The 22,856-nt window shown below is 29.7% G+C and overlaps 2 protein-coding genes across 2 annotated transcripts in view; both read right to left on the reverse strand.

Annotated features, from left to right (window-relative positions):
* Window positions 1-262: 262 nt before the first annotated feature.
* On the reverse strand, window positions 263-12,578 carry LOC130673453 (integrin-linked protein kinase-like). Its single transcript, XM_057478468.1, has 7 exons — window positions 11,870-12,578; window positions 10,527-10,692; window positions 4,494-4,686; window positions 4,279-4,359; window positions 3,670-4,112; window positions 3,295-3,525; window positions 263-2,584 (listed from the first exon to the last, which is right to left on the reverse strand). Exons 1-7 carry the CDS (start codon window positions 11,956-11,958, stop codon window positions 2,438-2,440), a joined length of 1,350 nt encoding a protein of 449 aa, XP_057334451.1. The 5' UTR covers window positions 11,959-12,578; the 3' UTR covers window positions 263-2,437.
* A 1,794-nt stretch (window positions 12,579-14,372) lies between these two features.
* LOC130673450 (uncharacterized) overlaps window positions 14,373-22,856 on the reverse strand; it is a 49,399-nt gene continuing 40,915 nt past the window's right edge. Inside the window, exons 12-19 of the mRNA XM_057478466.1 lie at window positions 20,611-21,281; window positions 19,631-19,706; window positions 19,271-19,444; window positions 18,634-19,158; window positions 18,355-18,568; window positions 17,295-17,411; window positions 16,995-17,201; window positions 14,373-16,870 (exon numbers count right to left, since the gene is read on the reverse strand). Coding sequence (XP_057334449.1) covers window positions 16,620-16,870; window positions 16,995-17,201; window positions 17,295-17,411; window positions 18,355-18,568; window positions 18,634-19,158; window positions 19,271-19,444; window positions 19,631-19,706; window positions 20,611-21,281 — 2,235 coding nt within the window. The 3' untranslated portion in view covers window positions 14,373-16,619. The remainder of the gene's footprint in view (window positions 16,871-16,994; window positions 17,202-17,294; window positions 17,412-18,354; window positions 18,569-18,633; window positions 19,159-19,270; window positions 19,445-19,630; window positions 19,707-20,610; window positions 21,282-22,856) is intronic.

The raw sequence follows: 22,856 nt of genomic DNA on the forward strand, positions 1-22,856 counted from the left end.
TTGACATGTCAACTAAAAAAAAACATTTTTTAAAAATTAATTTATTAATAAAATATCTAACAATAAAATAGTTATATTTTTAAATAAAATATTGAAGGCACATTTAAATGATCCTGAAGTTAGAAGACAATTTAAAATTTTTTGATTCTTTTTTTTATAAATCGATTATAAAAAAAACTTGAAGTATGCACATGTAGAAAATTAAAAAACTATGGGCGTGTTCAGAAAGAAGGTTGATAAATATGTAACCGGATAGTTGGGGTTAGTAAATGGAAGTCACGTGGTTTAATTAAAGGTAGAGGAACGAAAGAATAACAGATACTGCATTTACCTCCGCAGAGTTTACGAACGCATTATGGCAAGCGAATTGTTTCTCTGGTCCAACCAGATAATATATGAAGCTGAGAGTAGTATTCGTTGAAAGAATTTATTTGTTTTAAATAAATAGACAAAATAAATACTGGCGGGAAAAATTTTTAGAAATGCACGGGAAGAATTTTCAAAAATTTTCTTGTGTATGTTTTTTTTTAATTTTTCTGATGACAATTAACTTTGTAACTAAGGGGCTAGTGTGACCGCCTGGAAAAAAGTGATTTTTGGAAATTAAAAAAAAAACTACTGCATGGAATGTTTTAATGTTTTAAGGATATATTTGTGGGTATATAATAAATATGTGATAAAATTTTTGGACCGAAAAATTGAAAATTCAGAGAGTTATTCGCAATCTCCCAATATTAAAAAAAAAGTCCCCCACTGCTGCAGTAATAGCGACTTTCGCAGTGCAGGGAATAAAAAAAAAATAAACCAAAAAGTTTATTAAACTAGAAGGTATTGTCCGTAATATGACCCTCGATCGAAGAAAAGTTTGAAATTTAACACTATGGCATTTAAAAAAAAAGTTTCAAATTTCGCGCGAAATTTTAATGATTTTTGATCTGCTAAAATTACATTTTCTATTCGATTGGAAAACTGGAGGTTCATGGTATGGAGAAACATACATAGAAGAAACTGCGGTTGGCATTAAATGGATCGAATAATTTGTCGAGTTATTACTGCAGCAAATCTGGAAAATTTAGTTTTGAGAACCGATGAGCGGCTGCTCTTTAGACGGTTGTAACTCAAAAACCATTTGAGATAAGCACTAGAAATTTTAGTATGTTATTTTTGAAGCTATGGACTATCGAAATATGCAAAATGAAAATCTATTTTTCCAAAATTTCACACTAGTAGTGCCCCTCAACAATCAAAGTTGTCAGATATCGGCTACTTTCAGCATCATGATAATATTCGGGACCGCAAAATTTGCATCTCTCTTCCAGAGAGAATTTCTGAATATACCCATAGGTGAAAATTTTAAAAACATTTTTATTTTATATTTCATCATTTTGAAAAAAATAAAAAAACTATTAGACGTCCGCTAACTTCAGTATCATAAACTTTAATGATTATAATATTGTAATATAAAAAATATATTAGTAAGTATATAATACTCTTACTTTCATAAAGTTTTTTCTTTGTATTGTAAGTTGGCAGCACCGGAGTAGAGAATGAGATTCAAAAAGTTTTATGAATCTTGCGCGACGTAATAAAAGTAATGTACATATGATTTGTAATGATCGGTCCTATACATTACTTTTATTATTACATTTATCCAAACTTTAATGTATTATTTGGATGATAAATTTATAGAACCCTATTCTTAAATATATAGTGTCATTGTCGGTTTATAATTTTATTTTTTCTCTTTATACTTTCTTAGTAGTTATCCCTGATAGTACGAGTTGCTCGTCAAAAAGTTGGTATTCATTAGTTTGCGACCAACTTGTCGACAACTCTAGCTTTTTCAACTTTCGGCTACAAGTTACCGCCAACTTTCTGAGAAAGTTGACGCCAGGGAAGAGCCGCAATTCGAAAGCAGGTTTCTGAGAAAATTGAAGGCAACTTTCCATCAACTTATGGATCAGGCGGTGATCACTTCTGCCCCCCACCATGCCCAATTTTGTCAGAGTTAGCCGAGTTTAAATAGTGAATTTGACAAAACGAATTTTCCCAAAATTGATTCCGCTGATTTGGTAACTTTGTGGATATCAACAATTAGTATAAATAACTATAAAAACTCTAAAAATTGTAAGACAGCGCTTTTAAGTTGGTATGAAAAAACTGAGTCGGCTGACAAAATTGAGTCCCATACAAAAGCATTGAGTGATCACCGCCTGTTATGGATTGCCAACTTTTGCAACCAACTTTCTCAGAAAGTGACCGTCAACTTATTGAATTTCCAACTTTTGCCACCAGCTTTCTCAGAAAGTGTCTATCAACTTTGTAAGTACCAACTTTTGCAGCGAACTTGTATTTGCGTCTAGTTGCGACTGTTAGTTTGACGCCAGTTTATCGCCAACTTGGCTATCAGGGTATATATTTTTTTTCTCGCTGTCCTTTAACGTTTCATTTTATCGAGGATCGGTACTACCATATCAAAAGATGGACGTTTGCCAGGATCCTCATTCATACAAATGCGGATAAGTTTAGCCAGATGTGGAGAAATCCCACGAGGAATTTCAACTCGTAGATCTTCCAATGCAATCTGTGATTCAAATTAAGTTTTTTTTAACAACTAATTAATTCATATAATGAAATTCGATTAACTTTTTATTGTATTGACATAAGTTTAATTACGGTTTTAGACTCTGGTGTTTAAACGGCTTTCCACTATCCCATTTAAATAATTTATACTCAAGAGGACATTTAATCATTTGAAGCTCAACTATTGTCCTTCATAATGTAAATGTTTACTTTTAAATATAATTCTATTACTTTAATTACAAGAAATCTAAATTGCGAGAATTTCAATTATAATTAATTCGGATTTTCTGATTAATTGGATACTGGATACGAATTTTATAAAATATTTCAACTGCAAAAACTTGAAGGCATCGATGTAGAAACCGCGCGAATGAAGGATTAATTATAATAAATTTTACGATGAATAAAACTTCGTGAATAAAAAAAAAAATATATATATTGAAAGCTATCATCATTATCTTTAGAATTTCAAGCTCATCTGATATTTGTTTCAATTACTCAAGTTGTTTTAATTAAAGTAAAAAATAGTAAATAAAATAAAAAATATGTAGGAAAAATGTGTAGATATAAATTTTCAACTTTTCATGAACTTGCGGAACATTTAATATCTTTAAAGCAGGTGGATTTTATTGCAGTAAAAAAAAAAAATAGTAAAAATAATAATATAAGAGGAATGGATTTGTAAGGATTCATATCTAGAAAAGTACAAACCTTCATTCCACATTCCATCGGAGATAAATCAGCAAACGGAACTTCACGCGACGCAAGTTCCCAGAGTAATATTGCGAAACTCCACATATCGCTTGCTTCTAAATTTATGTCAGCGGGTCGTTTGCTTAAAGCCTCTGGCGACATCCACGCAGGTTCATAAATACGTCCCACTTCTTGGAATGAAAACTTAGAGTCTGCCATATTGACGCGCGCTGTCAAATCCTCGTCGATCTAAAAAAATAACGAAAAAAAAAAAAAAAAAGATTTATTGGTAAAACATGGACACGACAAGACCAGTAGCTATGAACCTCCCGACGTATTCATGGCAATAAACTAAATTGATTGAGACTAATAAATATTTATGATTTATTTTACCATGACGTGTTTGCTATTTAAATGAAACCGGCATCGATTTTGTCTTTCGAGTCCGTGTAAAAATGCCATTGCACGTGCAACATCCAGTGCCAATCGTAAAGCTCGGGCACTATCTAGCACAACTCCCGTACCACCGTGTAATAATCTATGCAAACTTCCTCTTGCCATATACTGCGACACTGTTACAAGCTGAGGTGGCTGATTTACACATCCAAGGACTGGCAAGACATTTGGATGTGAAAATATTCTTAGTTTCGGAAACTCCTCATTGAAGTCCCGTGAAATACGAGATGTGCATTCGCGCAAATTCAAAATTTTAGCAACAATATCATTATTTTGCCATCTTCCGCGCCAAGTTTCACCGCTCGGAGTACTTGCCAAGTGTGTGTGAAGTGACAACTCAGCCATATTAATGCCTTTGTGTCTTGAAAGCGTCGCATCACCTGCAGTATAAAATGAATAAAAAAATATAAATAAATATATACATTCCCTACAATTTTTCTTGTACATTATTCTGCTCCACTTGCTTTTAGTCTACTGTAACATTATATTTTCTTATTTTGCACCTCAAAAAACATCACCGAGAAACTAAAAGTAAAAAAAACTCACGACTGCGGGTCTTTAATCCCAGCCAACTCTGATCCTTAAATTGAATCTTCTTCAAGTCTTGTCCAAACTCAACAGCAAGGTCTGCAAGTGAAAAATAAAAATTTCGGAAACTTTCTCGGCAACTAGCCAATATACAAATATACGCAAAGATATATATATATATATATAAAATTTTAACGAGTTTATATACATATATTTAGATATAGATATATTACCATGTAAACGTTTTGCCAATGGACCGCGAGCTTTATCAAGTGGAGTGTCTCCATCTTTATTGGCAATAGAGACTAAAGCTCCTGCGGACACGAGCTCCTCCGCCACAGCATGATCTCCCCAAAAACAAGCGTAATGTAATGCTGTATTACCGTGTTCATTTGTTACGTTAACATCAGCTTTATTACGAAGTAACTGCAAGCAAAAATATACGACGTCATCCGGATAAAATTTTCTGTATTTATGTTATTACTATGAGCTGTTTGTTCACTGAACAAACATAACATCTCATTTGCATCTGTTTACTTTCATCTTAATCTGTACTACTTCATTAGGAGTAAAAGTTAATTAAAGTCTTTTTAATTAGCTTATTTTTTATTTAAAAATAACCGAATAATTAATTAAATTTTTCTTTACTTGTAATACAAAAAAATAATTATTTTCATGATACCAGCATAGAAATTTAAAGTTTTAGTGTGTCTACAGCCACTCGAAACAAGCTAATTTCAAGCCGATGCAAGCAACTGCTGGCGAACTCGTAATTCAAAAATACCTTTATACAGCGGACAGAAACACGTGTGTTTCTTCCCTTGGGAAGAAACACAATTGTTTCTGCCCGGTGTTTGTTATATTTAATGATAATTTGCAGCCTTATTACTCTCATTTGTTTACTAGTAACTTCAGTTTACTCATTTCATTTTTTAAGTGACAGTTTTAATTAATTAAATAAAATTACTAAAAAATGTGTGAAAATAATATTTTTGTCTTATTTACTATTTAAAAAGTGTCTGTAAGTCATATATTTCTCATTCTCTAACAGTTCTCCTTATCATCGGCTTGAAATTAACTTGTTTCTGACTGGCTACTGACACTGAATCTTGAAATTCCGATGCAGGTAATCATGAAAAATATAGTGTGTGACAGGATAAAACACGATTTCAGACTGCGGGTGGTGTCAGCCAACTTCACCCTAGTCTAAAATCGTCTTGTTTCATCCCTTGTCACACAATATACTATTTTTCCAAAATGAAAACCGAGTAATTAACTGACTAATTAATTATTTTTTTTATAAAAACTAAAATGTCGTTAAAAATCTTACGGAATTTTTCTAAACTTTGGAAAATTTTGTTTTTTCACGCGAAATTTAATAATCGATTGAATATTTCAAGATATTTTTTTTTAACCCGTTGAAAATTCAAAATTTTCAAAAAAAGGGAAATTGTTTTCAGAGTTGGGCATTCGCGCAATTTTATATTTTATTATGAATACTAAAAGTAAAATACTACTTAAATGTTCATTAGAAATGATATTACGTTATGATATTTACTTAAGCAGCTGCATTTAGCATCCAAAAAAATATGATAGATACTGATCGCGAGTTTATAAGCTAACATTTACTGCAAAGTAATCGCTGGCAAACTTAAAACTTAATTTACAATTTTCATACAGAAAAATTCATTCTCGTCTAGTAATATTCTGAAATATTTCCAAGGAAAAATAATGATATAAAAAATTTATAAAAAGTCAGCGCTTTGTAAGAGTTTGCTATACAAATGTATACCACAGCTTAAGTCAGAAAAAAGATACATGTCAAGTTGTGACGGCTATAAACCAAACGGGTCGATGGGTTTTAAACCCCAGATAAATTGTAAGAAATTTTTTAGCATCCGGACATTGAATAGTACTTCCGGCGGTTTTACTGCGCAAGTTATTTGCTGCAACTCTGCAAAATGGTATGAGGAAATAAGTTTCTTGAACCTTTACACGTGAATGAGGACAATAATCTGTCTCTATGGACTTTGACTTGAAATTAGGCTTTAAAAATTCTGGGCGCTTTATTACATCTCAAGTCTAAGTCTAGAACTTTTATCCAGTTAGTAATTTATAACTTTAATGTAAGAAGATATTAGAGTGCATTATCGTAAAATATTTACTTTTAAAGACTGCATTATTTATTTACTGAAAGAGCACTGAATTTACTCTCTCAGTATGGATCATTAAATATTTAATATGTCTTTGGATATTTATAGTTATTATTTTTTTTTTCTTCACAACAGTTTTAAGTGAATTACATAAATTTATATCAATAATTGTATTCATGAATATATATTAATTCAAGCAAGTTCAATTGGTTAATACATCTTGCTAACTTGATGTGCTTTTAAATTTACGAGTGACCTTACTGAGATTTAATGGACTGTTCAACTTTAATCGATGGCCATTTATCTCAACGTGTTTTTATTTTTATTTAACAATATTCAGCTGATAATTTGTATTGAAATTTAGTCATTTAATTTCTTAGTGATAAAAAATGAGATTTTTTAAAGTTCCCGCTATGAATATTTCGTCTCCTTTCTGGGTAAACCTCGTAACTACTTTTTTTTATAATTAAAATTCCGAGTGAAAAACGTTCCTTAGTACTGCTATTGCGTAAAAAAAGCTTCAATTTTTAATAATTATAACAAAACGTTCAAGAGACTTTTGAATTTAAATATTTTCATTAACGAACGTGCAACAGAATAATGTATCGAAAAATCGGATCGTTTTTCGTGGAACGAAAATAAAAAACAAAATGAAAAGTAAAAAATCTACTGGATCTAGATTTCTGAAATGTTTCACATAGACGTTAGTTCGTCAGCTAAAAATTGCAGCTACCCCCAATTACCCCTTATGTCAAATTACATAAATGTTTTCATTTTCGTTGCGCAAAAACGCTCCGATCTTCAGGTACATACAGAATAGATGTTTTGACCGATTGTTGAAAAAATTATGATTTTGCAGTTACGAGATTTACCCAGAAAGGGGACGATTTAAAAAAAAAAAGGAAGTTATTGGTCCGATTTTCGAAAATCGAGTTTTCAACGGAACTCGACGTATAATAATGGTCTAGATTTGACTGATTTCTAGGATTTATACGGAAAACTTTTATACCTCAGGAAAAGGTCTTAGTATATATTTTTATCGTGAGCTTCTTATTTATTTCATATTTGTATTTTTTTTTATAAAATAAATTTTCTGATATTCAGTAGATTTTGAAAACTTCCTTGCAATTTATAAATCTGCTTTTCAAAAAATATTATTTTAATATTTAGATTTTTTGCTACGATTTAGTCAGAGCTGCCAGAATATTCACAATGCAAAATAAATTCAAGCTGCATTATAAAAATGCTGAGCATAATACATAAATATATGAGTACTGTAAAACGAAAAACTTTACAAGTTAATAAAAAAATTTATAAGAAAGTATGAAAGTTTTGAGTAATAAAATAATTCTCGTTTAAATGAAAAAAAGCACGAGCAAAACGAGTTGACCAATTTTCCTGTTTATGCTTTTATTGTATAAGTGTCGTTTTTTTTTTACTTTACTGTCACTTTATTAGAGAAGAATTAAAGATGATGTGAACGGTTCAGTAAATATAGAACTCAAAGTTGAAATGATGTTTGTTTTGTGTACGAGAGGACACAGTAGAAAAAGTTTTGTTGAGTTATCGAAGTTTACTGACAGGAGTGAAAAGGATTCACCTAAAAAATGTGTGCAGGGCATACATATTAAGATATTTATAGGGTGACAAAAACATGCTGCTGTTAGAAGTGTAATGGAAAATGTCCATCAAAATCTATTATCAAAATATTTATGATCCTGAAACTAGTAGACAATTTACAATTATCAGCTTTTTTTTTCAACAAATCAATAAAGAAAAAAAACTAAGAATATGCACATGTAGAAAATCAAAAAAACTGTAAGTGCAATTTTTTTTATAATTTATCGTTTTGAAAAAAATCAAAAAATTAATGAGTCCCGATGAGAAAAGATTTTATACAATTGTATAAAATTATATACAATTCTATATAATTATATACAATTCTATATATTTATATACAATTCTATATAATTGCAATATATAGAATTGTATACAATTTCTATACAAATTGTATACAATTGGATCGGGCCATTTTTTCTATTCAATTATATATAGTCTATATATAATTGATATATAATTCTATACAATTGTATAAAATTTTTTTTCATCGGGGTGTGAAGCAGGCATCAGACAAATTTAAAATTACAAATAAATAGAGTAAATAATTAATAAAATTAAATTTAAAAAAATGCGCATTTAAAAAATTTTGAAATTAGTAAGTGCATTTTTTATAAATATTATTTTTTTAATTATTTACTCTATTTATTTGTAATTTTGAATTTGTCTGATGTCTGCTATATCCACACTCATAAAAATTATCAGACGTCGGCTGCTTTCGGTATCATGAATATTTTTAAATTTAATTTTGTTATTAAATTTATTTTCAAATTTTAAATATTAAACAAGGAAGTGAACGAAAAATTGTCAAGTATTTTATAAAAAAGAAAAAGTTAACGAAGTAAATAAATTTAAGTCGGTATTTTACGAGCAATTTCACGACTTGATAACATTTATTCAAAAATTTACTTCCATTTGGCATTAACTCAGAATATTTTCGTTTCCATAAATGAAATAATTGTTTGAATAAATTTCTGTAAATTTAAATGTCGAATTAAATTTATTTATAATTCATGTAAATGACCTAGTTTTTTTTAAGTTTTTGTTCAAAAAGTTAAAAATTTTATTCCAACATAATAACAAAGTAACAAGATCAATAAATTATTCCCTATAAAGTTTATTACTGCCACTAAAAAAACCCGAGCTTAAAAAACTAATTTGAAAAGAGATTCAATTATTATCTCTCCGTTTTACTGACAGGGGATATTCTATTTAAATTTCAGACGAAGTAAATGAATTTGTAGAATTTTTTTTATTAAAAAAAATACCCGCGGATGTTTTAGTTTCTACGGAATTTTTTTTACTGTATTACTATATTTGAAATAATAATAAATATATGAGATGACAAGGCGGAATGTACCTCGTAAATTTTTTATGAACCGAATTCAGTGATAACGTCACTCAGTCACTCAATTTAAAAGAATTAAAAAAAATATTTTAACCAGAAATGTCTCTCTTATTATCAGGACCGGGATTATCAGAAAATATAAACTCGTTAAATGAAATGAAGTTTTGACGTTAATTAAAAATAAAGTTAATTATCAAGTGTTTTTTTTTTTCGATAGAAAAAAAGTTATTGAATTATTTGAATTATTATTAAATTTTATAAGTCAATTTTTGATTCAAAAAATTTATATCAATAATAGATTACTATTGAACATATATTTTATGTTTTAATGGCTTTCTCTACGTTAGATCATAATTATACACGTAAATATAATTTATTTGTGATATATACGTATATATTTTACACTTAACAACATAATACTGATAAGGATAATAATGTATGCTGTTAATTGAGATTCACTCTAAGCCCGTTATCTGAGATTATCACTACGGAATAAATTTAAAATATATATCGTACACTAAATATATTAATTATGCAATAAAAAAAAAATTTTAATTACAAGTAAATATATAACTATACTAATTATATATTATGTTAGTAAAATATGCTATTAAATCAAGTAAACAATCGCCTTTGATGTACAAAATTTACTTGAATTAAACAGACATACATTTGATCAGACAAATGTTTACTCAATTAAAGAAATTTTACCATTGAGTAAATGCATTAATTTTAATTAGTGAATCAGTGTTGATATGAGTGACATATGAATGTTAGTTTTTAATTATCGATAACGTATGGAAAATACACTTCCTACTAATAATAATTTTATTGAATAATTGGGAATGAAAAAATGAAATAATTTGAATTACTGTCTGAAATTTTATGTAAATATAAAAAATATAAAATAGTTAATGAGTAATAAATGAAAACTCTAATTTAATTTTGTCTGGGTATCAATAAATATTTGAAGCAGTGAAAAAGTTTGGAGCCGATGTGATAACTCAGGGTAATAATTAAAAGTCAAAATATCCTGGCATTTGAAATATGGAAATAAATTTGAATAGTGGTATTCAAATATGCAATAAATTTCGTCTGGCATGAGTGCATTAATTACAAAAGCAGTTTATTGATAAATAAATCATTACCAGCTGGACTATATCCCGATGTCCATGAGCAGATGCTAGATGTAGTGGAGTGTCATCGCCTCGATTTGTAGCATTAATTCTGGCTCCTCTGCTGACAAGTAATTCAGCAAGTTTTGAGTGTCCTTCTTTACAGCACCAATGAAGTGGACTAAACCCATGATCATCTCTAGAACAAAAGTCATTTAAATATTTATTAAGTATCAAACTTTTAATTTTTTTGTATTTTTTTAATACATTCTGTATTCTTCTAGCAAATAAAAAATCCACTTATTGACTCTTACTTTTATTTTCAAAATTTTTTTAAATCTTTTAGTAAACTTAAGAAAATCTACGTGCACATGGAAAAATTACAGTTTCTAGTGTAAAATCAGGGCTCTCGTATAAAAAACTTTAAGTATTGTAGTTTTCACTGTAATAATTGAGGATACTTCTTGTAATAAAGTAATTACGATTATAAATATCAAATTTTAATGCACCTGAAGATCAGCACGTTTTTCGCTGAGCGAAAATGAAAAGTAAAAAATCTATCGGATCTTGATTTTTGAAATGTTTTGCACAGGCGTTAGTATGTCAGCCGCAAATTGCAGGCCACCCCCAACTACCCTTTCAGCAGTAGTTACATAAATTTTTTTAATTTTCGTTGCGCGAAAAAAGTTCCGATCTTCAGGTAAATAAATTTTACAGTTTCTACCACGAAATTTTATGTACCTGAAGATCGGAACGTTTTTCGCTGAGCAAAAATGAAAATAATTTATGAAATCTGTGTCTAAAAGCGAATTTAGGGGTAGTTGGGGGTGGCCTGTCATTTCCGGGTGACGTGCGAAACATTTCTGAAATCTAGATCCAGTAGATTTTTTACTTTTCATTTCTTTTCTCTTATTTTCGCTCCGCGAAAAACGTTCCGATCTTCAGGTACATAAAATTTCAAGGTTGAAAACCTGTCTGCTATCAAGTACTGAAAAGCTCTCACATAAAACTGTAATCTCCAGAAATAATGTGATGTTTAGTTTTCAAGTAGAGGGACTTCTGATATTTGAAACTGTAATTTTTCCGCGAAGTTTAAAATACAAACTACAACATAAAAATTGAATTTTTTTGTCTAAAGTGACAGCACACGAACTCCATAAAATTATATGTCAATAAGTGATACTGAATTTGAAATTGATACAAAATATTATTAATTAACAGTAAAAAAATTTGTTACTTTAGTAAAAGTATAAAATAATTTCTCGTTTTGAAATTATTATTATTATGATTACTACATATAATAAATATTAATATAAATAAAATATAAAATTGTAATGATAAAAGTTGATATCACCATATAAGGAGAATTGACATACCCTTGATTCATGTCATGCTCAGTATCATCAAGCCATACACGAACTTGCATCGCATTTCCTTCACGACACCATTGAAATATATCTTCCATTTTTAATAAATAAATAAATAAATAAATATGTATGTATATATGTATAAAAAACTACTTTTTTCTATCAAATAAATATATGATTAAAAAACAAATATTATTTATGATGCAAACTCTGCGGTGATCCCAGTGATGTTAGTCGTCATGTACTAAATATAACTTATATTCCATTGAATAACATTGAGGTAAACTTCCAAGAGTTTTATAAATATATGAGATCATATATTAATTAATATTATTAATTTTTTTTTTAAATAATTAAATATTTGACACTGAACTGTTACGTTTGCACAGACCACTGATAAACTGTAATAATAAAATTGTCAAGTATATATTTATATATATTGAGAAATATGTATTTATATATTTTTTCGAGGCAGTTTATGTTAAAATGATGAAAAAAATGTCACAGTGTAGGTTGGGTTATTTTTTGTAGGCGGCTGTTAATTATTCTTGAGTTTTTTTAAAAATATATTTATATAATTTATAGATATGTATGGATGTATATATATATATATTTATATTAATTTAAATATGTATATAAATGTTGACGTAATTCTTAAATTGTCTTGTACTTGTAACTTGTACTTTTACTTCACAGGCATATAATTACACTGAGGAACTTTTTGTTTTTCTTGCTGATGATGTCAGCTGACGAGGTGGTAAAGAAGAAAATTAACTTAGCACTTGTAAATATACATTTTTTAAAAATTTAATTAGTGTAATTTCATTTATAAAATTGAATTACTTTTTTCTTTGATGAGAATTTTATTTGAAAATTTAAGAAATTTGCATACAGGAGAATTTAAAATGAAGTCAATTTCGTTCTCTGTAAAGTGAAAAAAATTTTTGAGGCTCTTGTCTCTGAAATAAATAGCAATTTCGTAGTAATTGAAGGAGTATGATGGATATTTAATTGAATCTTGACAGCAAATTAAACAAGTAATTGACTAATTATTTGAAGAAAGTGCAATTTTGTTTAAACCTTGTAAATAATTTCGGCTGTAAATTTTATTCAAATTGTAATGCTTGTGACTATTTTGAATTGTTCAATAAAAATAAATAATTCTCTTAATTACTTTTATAAAATTGTATGACAATGAATTTTTTAAATAACAGAGTGTTCAATTTGTTTAATTAATTTATTGCAGTATCAACATAATTAATTTGTATGGAAATTGGAGTCAACAAAAACTTTAACTCTCATTATTTTGTTTTATTTCATTTATAATTTGAAAAAAAAAATGTATATTCTTATTTATTTGGAAAAAAAAAATAAATACTTCCTATTAATTGAATTATAAAAACATAAGTGCTGATAAAATAATAATTATTAGTCTAATTAAAATAATTTTTGTACTTTATCGAGTACTTTTTAGTCTAATTAATATAATTATCGACAAATAAATTTAATGAAATTAATAAATTAAAATTTTAAAATTTCGCGCTAAGATGGCGCCACCGCGCGTCACTTCGACGTTCAAATTTTTGTTGAAGGGGCGGTCGAATAATCGCAAAGTCGATTGCTTTGTATCAACTTATGGTCCAATAGCGACAGCCAGTATCATCGACAATGGCAGTAGTAAACCAGATCCTTCTTTGCGTTTGAATTGAAACACAGTGTGTGGTGTCGTATAAAATTGTGCAGTGATTGTAAAATTTATCTTTTATTAATTTAAATTGTATAAAGTATCTGTGGTGTAGTTAAGTGTTGAGTGTTCAGTGCTGGTGTAAAGTGTCAAGTGTTCAGTGCTAGTGTAAAATGTTGCTGATGGCTGATGCGGATAACTTCCAGGTTCCTGAGCAAAATCATCTGGCATCGTTTGGTGGAAAATAGCAGTTAAGTGACGTTTGTTTAGCTGCAATACACTTGGAGCAGTTTAATTTAAATCTCCAAGTGTATTAGGATACCCTTCTGCATATTATTTCCCCGCCAAGGTTTGTTCAAACACTTGCGTGTTTTTTTTTAATATTTAAAATTTTTTTCTAACATATTTTACCGCCATTTTATTTAAACTTACAATTTTTAATTTTACTCCGATTTCTAAGAATTTATTTTTCAAATATTTAAATTTACCGCGCAAGTAATAAGAATAATTAATAAGGGTGCAGTATTTCAAAATTCGCTACCCCACAGCTGCCTGCAGCGCATTTTGAAACGCACCCTTTAAAATCAATACGCGCATTTTGTAAATTTTCATTATTTTAATAAATTAATTCATTTACTAAATATTTATATATTGTCTTATGTCTGCTACGTACACACTCTTATAATTGCAATGTATAAAAAATAATTTCAATTAAATATGCAACAAAATTATTATTCAAAAGGTTTAGATTTTTTTAACATTTAAAATTATTTATTTAAATAAACAAAAAATAATAAAATAAATGGAGTAATGACGAGATTTAAAAAAAATAATACAATAAAAAATTTTTATACATAATTTTTTTTTTTTATATAAAATAAAAACATATAATATATTATTAGATCATTAGTATTTTGTTAATTAAAAAAGTACCGGAAAAAATATAAATTAAATTTTCACTTATAAAATTTTAGTATTTAAAGTTTTTTAAAGTTGAATTAAATTTAAAAATTTTTTTAATTAGATATTAATGTCAGTGTTATCATATTAAAAATTAATTATGAGTGATGATTGTAATAATTGATTACAAAATAAATATTAAGGGAGCAAAGGGGTCTGAGATACTAAAAAAAAAGAGGATATTTTTGTGATTTTTTTTTCAGAGTACGTTCTTTATTAAAATTCTTAAAATCCGTGACATTATTAAGCATCAATTCAAGAATATTCTCCTAAATTTTCAAAAAAAAATATTGAAGAATAAGCCAGTAGTAGTGGGGGGAGACGAGTCATTTCAAAAAAAGTCTCCATGCCGTAGGCAGGATAACTCATGGCTGCTTTGTCTGAAATCAAAAAATCAAAAAGATTTTTTAGTACATGAGTGTATCTTGGATTTGAACGAAGGAATAAACAAAATATTCATTTTTGAATTTTTGGTAAAGGTGCAATCAAAAAATGCTAGTTTTTACCAAAAATTGCTTCTTTTGTGAAATTCAAAAATAAGTAGTTATTAAAAAAAAAATCCTTCGTTCAAATCCAAGATAAACTTATGTACTAAAGAAATCTTTTTGGTTTTTTGATTTCAGATGAGGCAGTCATGAGTTATACTGCCTACGACATGTAGACTTCTTTTTTAGATGACTCGTCTCTCCCCACTACCACAGGCTTATTTTTCAATATTTTTTTATGAAAATTTAGGAGAATATTTTTGGAATGATGCTTAATAATGTCACAAATTTTAAAAATTTTAATAACGAACGTACTCTGAAAAAAAAATCACAAAAACATCCTCTTTTTTTGTGTCTTAAACTCCTTTCCCTCCTTTACTTGAAGACCAATTACTGTGAAATTTACATAAAAAATGGGATAAAAAATATATGAATTATTAAATTTTCAAATGAGTTATTTCGCTAAAAAAGGCACCCAATATAATATATTTGATATTAAGTAATAAAATACATCGGTGTGAGATGCAAATACAATACTGAAATAATCATCATCCAATGTAATAATATATAAGTATATACAATTAATGAATTATTGTTAAATGTTTTGTTATCAATTTATAATAATATTATCATTATTATAATTTTAAAAATCTTCTTTTCTTTAAGTACTTTGATATAAAACGGGACTTTAACAGTTTTTTCATACATACTTAAAAAATATATTAATAAATATCTAAAGAGAATAGTTATGACTGGATTGTTATTAAAAATTACAAATATATAAACGGGTACAATTTATTAAATGACAAAACATCCGCGCTCTCTGTTTACAAAACAAAAAAAAATATTACCGATCAAATATTTATTAACCGGCATAATAAATGACAAAAAAATATATAAAATTTAGTATCGCAATATTTAATCAGTAACATTTTTTTTATACAAAGACCCCGGAATGTTAAGTCATTTTGTACCAATCTATGATTTGTGCTCTTGTAAATAAAACAAAAAAATATTTATCTATAACTTTAAGGTAAAATATAAAAGCAAAATTTACGGACTTGATTGAAAGTTTAATAATTTAGCTGTTGATTTTTTTGGTAGTCGTTGCCTAAATAAAAAAGTATAAAAAAATATCGTGCTGACCGCTGTCCAAAAGATATCAGTCAGATATCTTGGCAGCGGACGTTAGTAATATTAAAAAATAAAAAATATTAATTTTATGACTCACGTGGATGACTCGCGTGTAATTAAATATACAACACGTGATTATAAATCTTTACTTCATTAGTCAATTACTGACCGCAGTCTCCAGTAAGTCATTTTTCCGTTTAATGTGTGTGTGTGTGTGTGTGTCTTAAGATTGGCTTAAATATTACAGTATATATATTTATATTTGTATATAAATTGACGTTCAAGCCATTCTAAAACAATTCACACGTGCCTTAGAAATAACCAATTAAAAAAAAAAATTAAATTAACAAAAACAAAAAAATAATTAAAATATTTGGCTTTTGCACTTACGGGCCAGTATTAGTTTTTTTTTCTAGTTTTTTTAGAATCTACAGCAATAGAAATAAAACTAAATATTTTTGCCGCTATATTAAATTAATAATAATAATTAATTAGTTTACAAATTTATGGACATGTCCGCATCATACGGTGACGTAATATTATTGACGTCTGTGGAAGAAGAAGTTGATGAAGTTGAAGCTGGCACTGGTGCTGGATGTGAACTCGTTGGTGATTGAAGAGGCGTTGATGTATTGTTTGGTGGATGTGATGATGTTGGACTTTCTAATGTTGATTTCCAGTTACTTCTTTCACTAGTGTCTGCTCCGTCATCGGATACTATTGAAATATCCGCGATTATTCCACTCTCTGTAAATATTTACATGTAAATAAATATCTTGTTTATTTAGAATTGAAAAATAATTTTATTGGAAATATTTATATCGGTTGTTTGATAAATAAACTGGAGGATAAGTGATAGTTAATGACTTACCAACACTACACTGGCTATTAAGAGTAGTACTGCGATGATGAAGACGTGGACTAGCGTCTAATCCTAGATGCAAAGCAGTTTGTGGACCGCCACTGCTTCCTCCACTACTTGAAGACGAGCTCACAGATATTACACTATTGGGTCTACGACTACAGCGGCTAGAGTCATCAGATATTGATACTGCTATTGAGTTTCTAAACCTCGGAGCTTTTGAAATTAAAAAGAAACAAAACGAAATTAAAACAAAATAAAATTAACAGCTACGGGATTCAATAATTTTATAAATCATGCAATATTTACTTTTTGAAAGCTGAGCAACGCTGATGGAGCGATCGTTTATTTGATCCGCACTGGGTCTGATGTCTAGACAGGGTTTGTTTCCAATTCCCATACTTGACATTTCTGCAAGGCGCACTTCTATAAAAAAATATTATTTAGTTTACTTATGTATCAATTATATATTTCCATGATATCTGCATTAAAGTTTCAAGATTCAGTAATTATACAGCCAATCGAAACACGATAATTTCAGTCCAATGTCGCGAACAAATATTGCGAATGTCTGCGGGCAGAAACAAACTTGTTTCGTCCCTTGGGAAAAAAACAAATAATCTGTCAACTAAATTAGTATATTATACACCAAGGGAGGAAAGTAGGACATTCTAAACCGTGGGTATAATTTTTTACCATACCTGCGCCGAAAGTTTAAATTCCTGCTCCGCATGCGTCATCTTCCTACAAACAGAGGCTGAAATTTAAGCTTTCAGGTGCAGATCTGGTAGGCAATAATACACCCGGGCTGAAATTTATTACTTTCCTCCCTAGGTGTGTAATAAACTACTGCTTCTGTTTGTCCGAAGAATGGCGCATGCGCTAATTTTTATTATTTGTTTTCTCATAAAAGTAAAGAACAACTTTCTTCCCTCTAAACAGCGCAGGAATTTAAACTTTCGGCGCAGGTATGATGAAAAACCAGTTTCACTCTTGATTTTAGCTCTGATATTTATCATTTATTTATTAGTAATTTCAAATCACTAATTTTATTTACTCAAGTGACAATTCTGATTTTGTCATTAAGTTTTATAAAAATTAGTGTAAATGATAAATCATATTTATTTTTTTTTCTTCATCATAAATTGCAAATCACAATTTACAATCACACCATTGGTCAAAATTAATTCGTTTCTGACTGGCTACTGATACTAAAACTTCAATGCGGGTGATCATGAAAAATACACTGTGTAACTCAGAATGAAACACGATTTTACACTGCGGGTGATGTCAGCCAACTCCATCCTAGTCTGAATCGTCTTTCATCCCTCGTCACACAACATACTATTTATTTAAATTTATTAACTACCTCTGTTACGAAGCGCCTGTTTCCAAAGAAGATTACTCAATTCTTCAGTCCACGCTTTCTTAATATCTTCACTTGCGCACTGCAAAGTATAAGTGTCACCAGGTTTTCTTTTTCTAAACCAAATTTCAAATTTCGTCGGCGAATCAGCAATAACAGCCGTCAAACCGATATCCGTTGTTTTTATACTGTGTTTGTATATATAAATATCAAGATTCTGCAACAAAATATGAATAAATAAATATATAAAAAACAGATAAATAAATAAATAAAAATATTTACTTTGCGATCAGGAAATCTTCGAGCTTTGCTGAAAAGAATTAAGTCTTCAAATAGAAAAACTTGACGTAAACATTTCTTCCCTTTGCCCTGCCAGACTAAAAATTCATTTTGTCTCAGCAGTCGGCCCTGTTCCTTAACATTTACATCGCAATCACGGAGTGAATCCATCGCCAGAAGGTCATTGCCATGACGCAACTGAAACCTGACCATCTGTTCAGCGGCTCTCAGATCAGCTTCACCCTCAACAATCGGTCTTTCATTATTTACATCTTGCTGCTGATTATCTTTGTCATTTTTGCCAGCAAGTTGTTCAGACAAATCAGTGCCTGCTTTCACTAACTGCTGAAGAAGAAGTGCGTACTTTCCCATACGTTGTACAGGTTTCAATAAGTAACTCGCTAAATCCATTTTATCACCAAGCTCAAGTTGTTTTGTTTTGAAAAACGTCGTACCGTACTCTGACATTAACGAGTCTGAGTTTGGTTTATTTTTGTTATACAAGGCGTAAAGATAAAACTTGTTTTCCTGTTAGAAAAATAAAAGTCACGTTGTGTTGTAGAAAATATAGAATAAAAAAATCGATTATTTATTTAAGATTTAAATGGAGAAAAAAAATTTAAATAAAGAAATAACTCACGTGTCTTAAAAAGCACTGGCCGACCATCATGGGACTGTGCTCGCACTGTTCCAATTCACCAAGAAAATGTTGGCTATGAAATTCGTATATTTTTTCAACGTTACCAAAGATAACATTTCTCTGGCCTCTCAATGCTTGAGGAATATCTTCTCTCACAAGTTCAGGAACATAATTCTTTAAATAAATATTTGAAAGATAAATTTTAAATCAAGAATCATCAAAGAAAGTTATCTTAGTATTTTTTAAAATAAATTTAGACTGGATACATTATAAGTTTGTTAAATATTTTAAAAATGATAATAATAATTATTATAAAAACATATTTGTTGCTGTAAAAATAATAATATTTGCTATAAATACCTCAATTATATATTCTAAAGACTTGACATAATCTCTTTCTGTTTGTATCATCTCTCGCATGATAAGCAAAATTGTTCTGTAATTAAATAATGATTATAATGTATAGTAGATTGCATTATTATACATATATTTTTATTTTTTAAAGGATAATTATCATTGAAATTTAATTAAATTAATTGAATACTGTGTAACTAATTGAAAATATATCGCGCTACAGGTCAGTGGGCGTATCCTAGTAAAAGATATCATTGAAAAAATATACGAGCGTATAAAAAAATTATTTATGTCTAGATAAATTTTCATCTACTAGAAGTTTAAAAATTTTCTATCTTTTTTTATATTTCCCTAGTGTTCCCGGGAGCTCTATGCGTATATTTTATGATCCTGAAGTTAGCAGACAATTAAGAATTTTCGAATTTTTTTTTCAACGAATCATTTACAAGAATAAAAATCTGAAATCTTCCCGCAGTTTTTGAGCTCAGGGAGCTGAGTCTAGATTTTCTATCGGTTTTTTATTGAATTTCTTAGACGGCGATCCTGATTAAAATTAAAGTATCCGTTGGATGTTTGGAGGCCTCGGGAGTATCAGGCAAGTCTTCGGGAAGATCTCTAACATATAGATCCGAATGAAAAAAAATTTCTTCTCCTCGAACTCATAAAACTGTTAGACTCGACAGAACATAAATTTCTGGCAAAAAAAAATTTTTAACGCACTCCTATAGCTCCCGGGTATCAAAAGGACGAAAATTTTTTATCAAATTACAAATTAAAAAAAAAAAAACTGTAATTAGTTTTTAATAATTTCAACCGAAATAATTGTGATTTAAATTTAAATTAATTAATGATTGATAAATTTTAATTCTATCTACAAACAAAGTTAATTAATAATTTATATTTACGGAAAATTCCTTTTAAATTTCGAGGTAAGTTAAAAAAATTTTATCTATAATTAAAATAAAAGTAAACAGAATAATAAATACTTTTTAGCTTTCATTCCAGCGGGAGCGATACTTGGCGACCTCTGAAGATGAGAGTTAACCGGCGGTTTATTAAGTCTCCGACCAGCAGGACTTCTGGGTGGACTTCTCGGCGGTGTATCAAGATCCGGTTGGTTATTTTCGCCCGTCTCAGCAATATTATCCAATTGCGGCCGTACTTCACCCGTAGCCGGGCTATTATCTGTCGGACAACTGCCAGGATTACTGTCATCATCCCATGAATTATATTCAGCCGTCGACTCGGAAGCTGCTGCAAACGACCGTCTGAGCGATGGGCTCTGTGGCGCTGAATTGCTTCTCAGCTCCGATAACTCAAGACATTTATTTCTTATACTCTTGCATTGTTCGATAAGAGGTTCATTGCCAAGTTTATCAGCTAAACTCATCATTTCATCGAGATGCTCTGCTGGCATTGGATGCCTGCGAAATCCGCGAACTCTTCCGCCGTGTTCCGCGGCTACTTTCATCTCGTGCGCCCACTCCAGAGCCTGGTCTTGGAGCAAACAACATCTTGAAGTGTCTTCCAAGTGCTCGCGACGGTCCTCCAATCTGCTGCCAAAGTCTCGCAAGTGTTCTTTCAAAGAATGCGCTAAATCACCGAGTCCACTGGTACCCGCTGCCTCTGCTAGATCGCTACCCTTGTCCAGATGTCTCTGTAATTAATTGCAATACATATATATAGTAATTACGAACGAATAACCAACAATAGATAAAGTGCGTAATTGTTAAGTATATAATAAAAAGAAAAAATAACAAAAGGATAAATATATATGGGGGATGGTCATGGACAATTGGATAGGTCATTACATGCTTGAGTCCTCATTGATCTTCCGCCACATGGCTTTCTCATACATCGTACAGCCATCAGTTGTGTTTATTTATTTAAACCCAAACCCGTTCTTACTTTCATCAAGCCGGGTCATATATATATACACATAAATATATACTATCGAGTCTTAACAACGTGCTTGGTGGGCACACTCTCGTGGTACAGAGTAGAAGAGGGCCCGTAAGGCCTTACGAGCTAATGCTGAAGGTGGAGGAGGCAGTCGCCGTGAGCCAGGTTGCTGACCAGAACGGAATGCGAGTCAAGAAAGTTGTACATACTCTTACTACATGTACTTACACTTATGCTTTCATTTAAATTAATTTTAAAATTTCTTAAGTCATCGTCATCATCATCATCTTTACCGTATGATTATCATGTAGACTTAAGATAATAAAAAAAATAAGTTTTAGATTCTGGAAACCAGGAAGAGGATGCACACTTTGTAATCAACGGATTGTTAATTTTTCAAAGAATCAGCAGACAGTAGACCAAATGGCGACGTTATATATATATATATTTTTTTTTTACAAAGAACTTAACGCCATTCACTGCTGGATTCAAACAATCGGTATGAGCATTACTTGCTCGTTGTAATGCATATACGGCATCTGCTGTTGAGTCTGGATTTTCTCGTTTCTCTTTTTACTCTTATGCCTTTTGTATTTTATGTACCATACCCATACCCTGGTACTGCTGGTTTGCTTTATCCTTTTATTCTTGTGCTCGCATAAACGCACGAGGGCGTGAACTCCAGGCGCCAACGCCGTTACCTTGAAATAGCTAAACGCCAGTCGTGCGCTATGCTGCAAAGATGTATATAAAAAATATATATATATACATATATATATAGTGGATTGTTCACAAGAATATGCACTGAAATATGCGCATGCCAAAGTCTTAGCATCAACATTATCACCTTTATTTTATGTACTTGGTATAATTATTTAAAACTCGAATTGCTTGGAGACTTTTCGTGGTATGATATATGTATATAATGATAAAAAATATACGTTAATTAATGACGTGTCGACAAGCAGAGCATATAATTTTCGTTATGCAAGTAGTTACAAGTCATGCTCGTGTTATAAAGAAAAAAATTACCTTTTACGGACTGAAGAACAATTACAATTACTTGAGTCGAGATCGTCTTATTATTAAATATATATATACTTATAAATTTATTTTATTTTGTTTTCAATGAAAATATATTGACGTCATTCTACCGAAGTTAATATTTATTTTTATCTCTTTTTATTTTACATCTATTTGTTTACTAAAATATTTTATGCCCGTGCCAAGTGGAGGCCTTATATTTTTTATAGAAAATTTTTTTTTTATGTAAACCTTTTTACAAATATAAGGTACATATATATTTAAATCTAGTTCGCGGTATTTATTA

Source organism: Microplitis mediator, chromosome 8 (genome assembly GCF_029852145.1).
Source record: "Microplitis mediator isolate UGA2020A chromosome 8, iyMicMedi2.1, whole genome shotgun sequence".
Classification (NCBI taxonomy): Eukaryota; Metazoa; Arthropoda; class Insecta; order Hymenoptera; family Braconidae; genus Microplitis; species Microplitis mediator.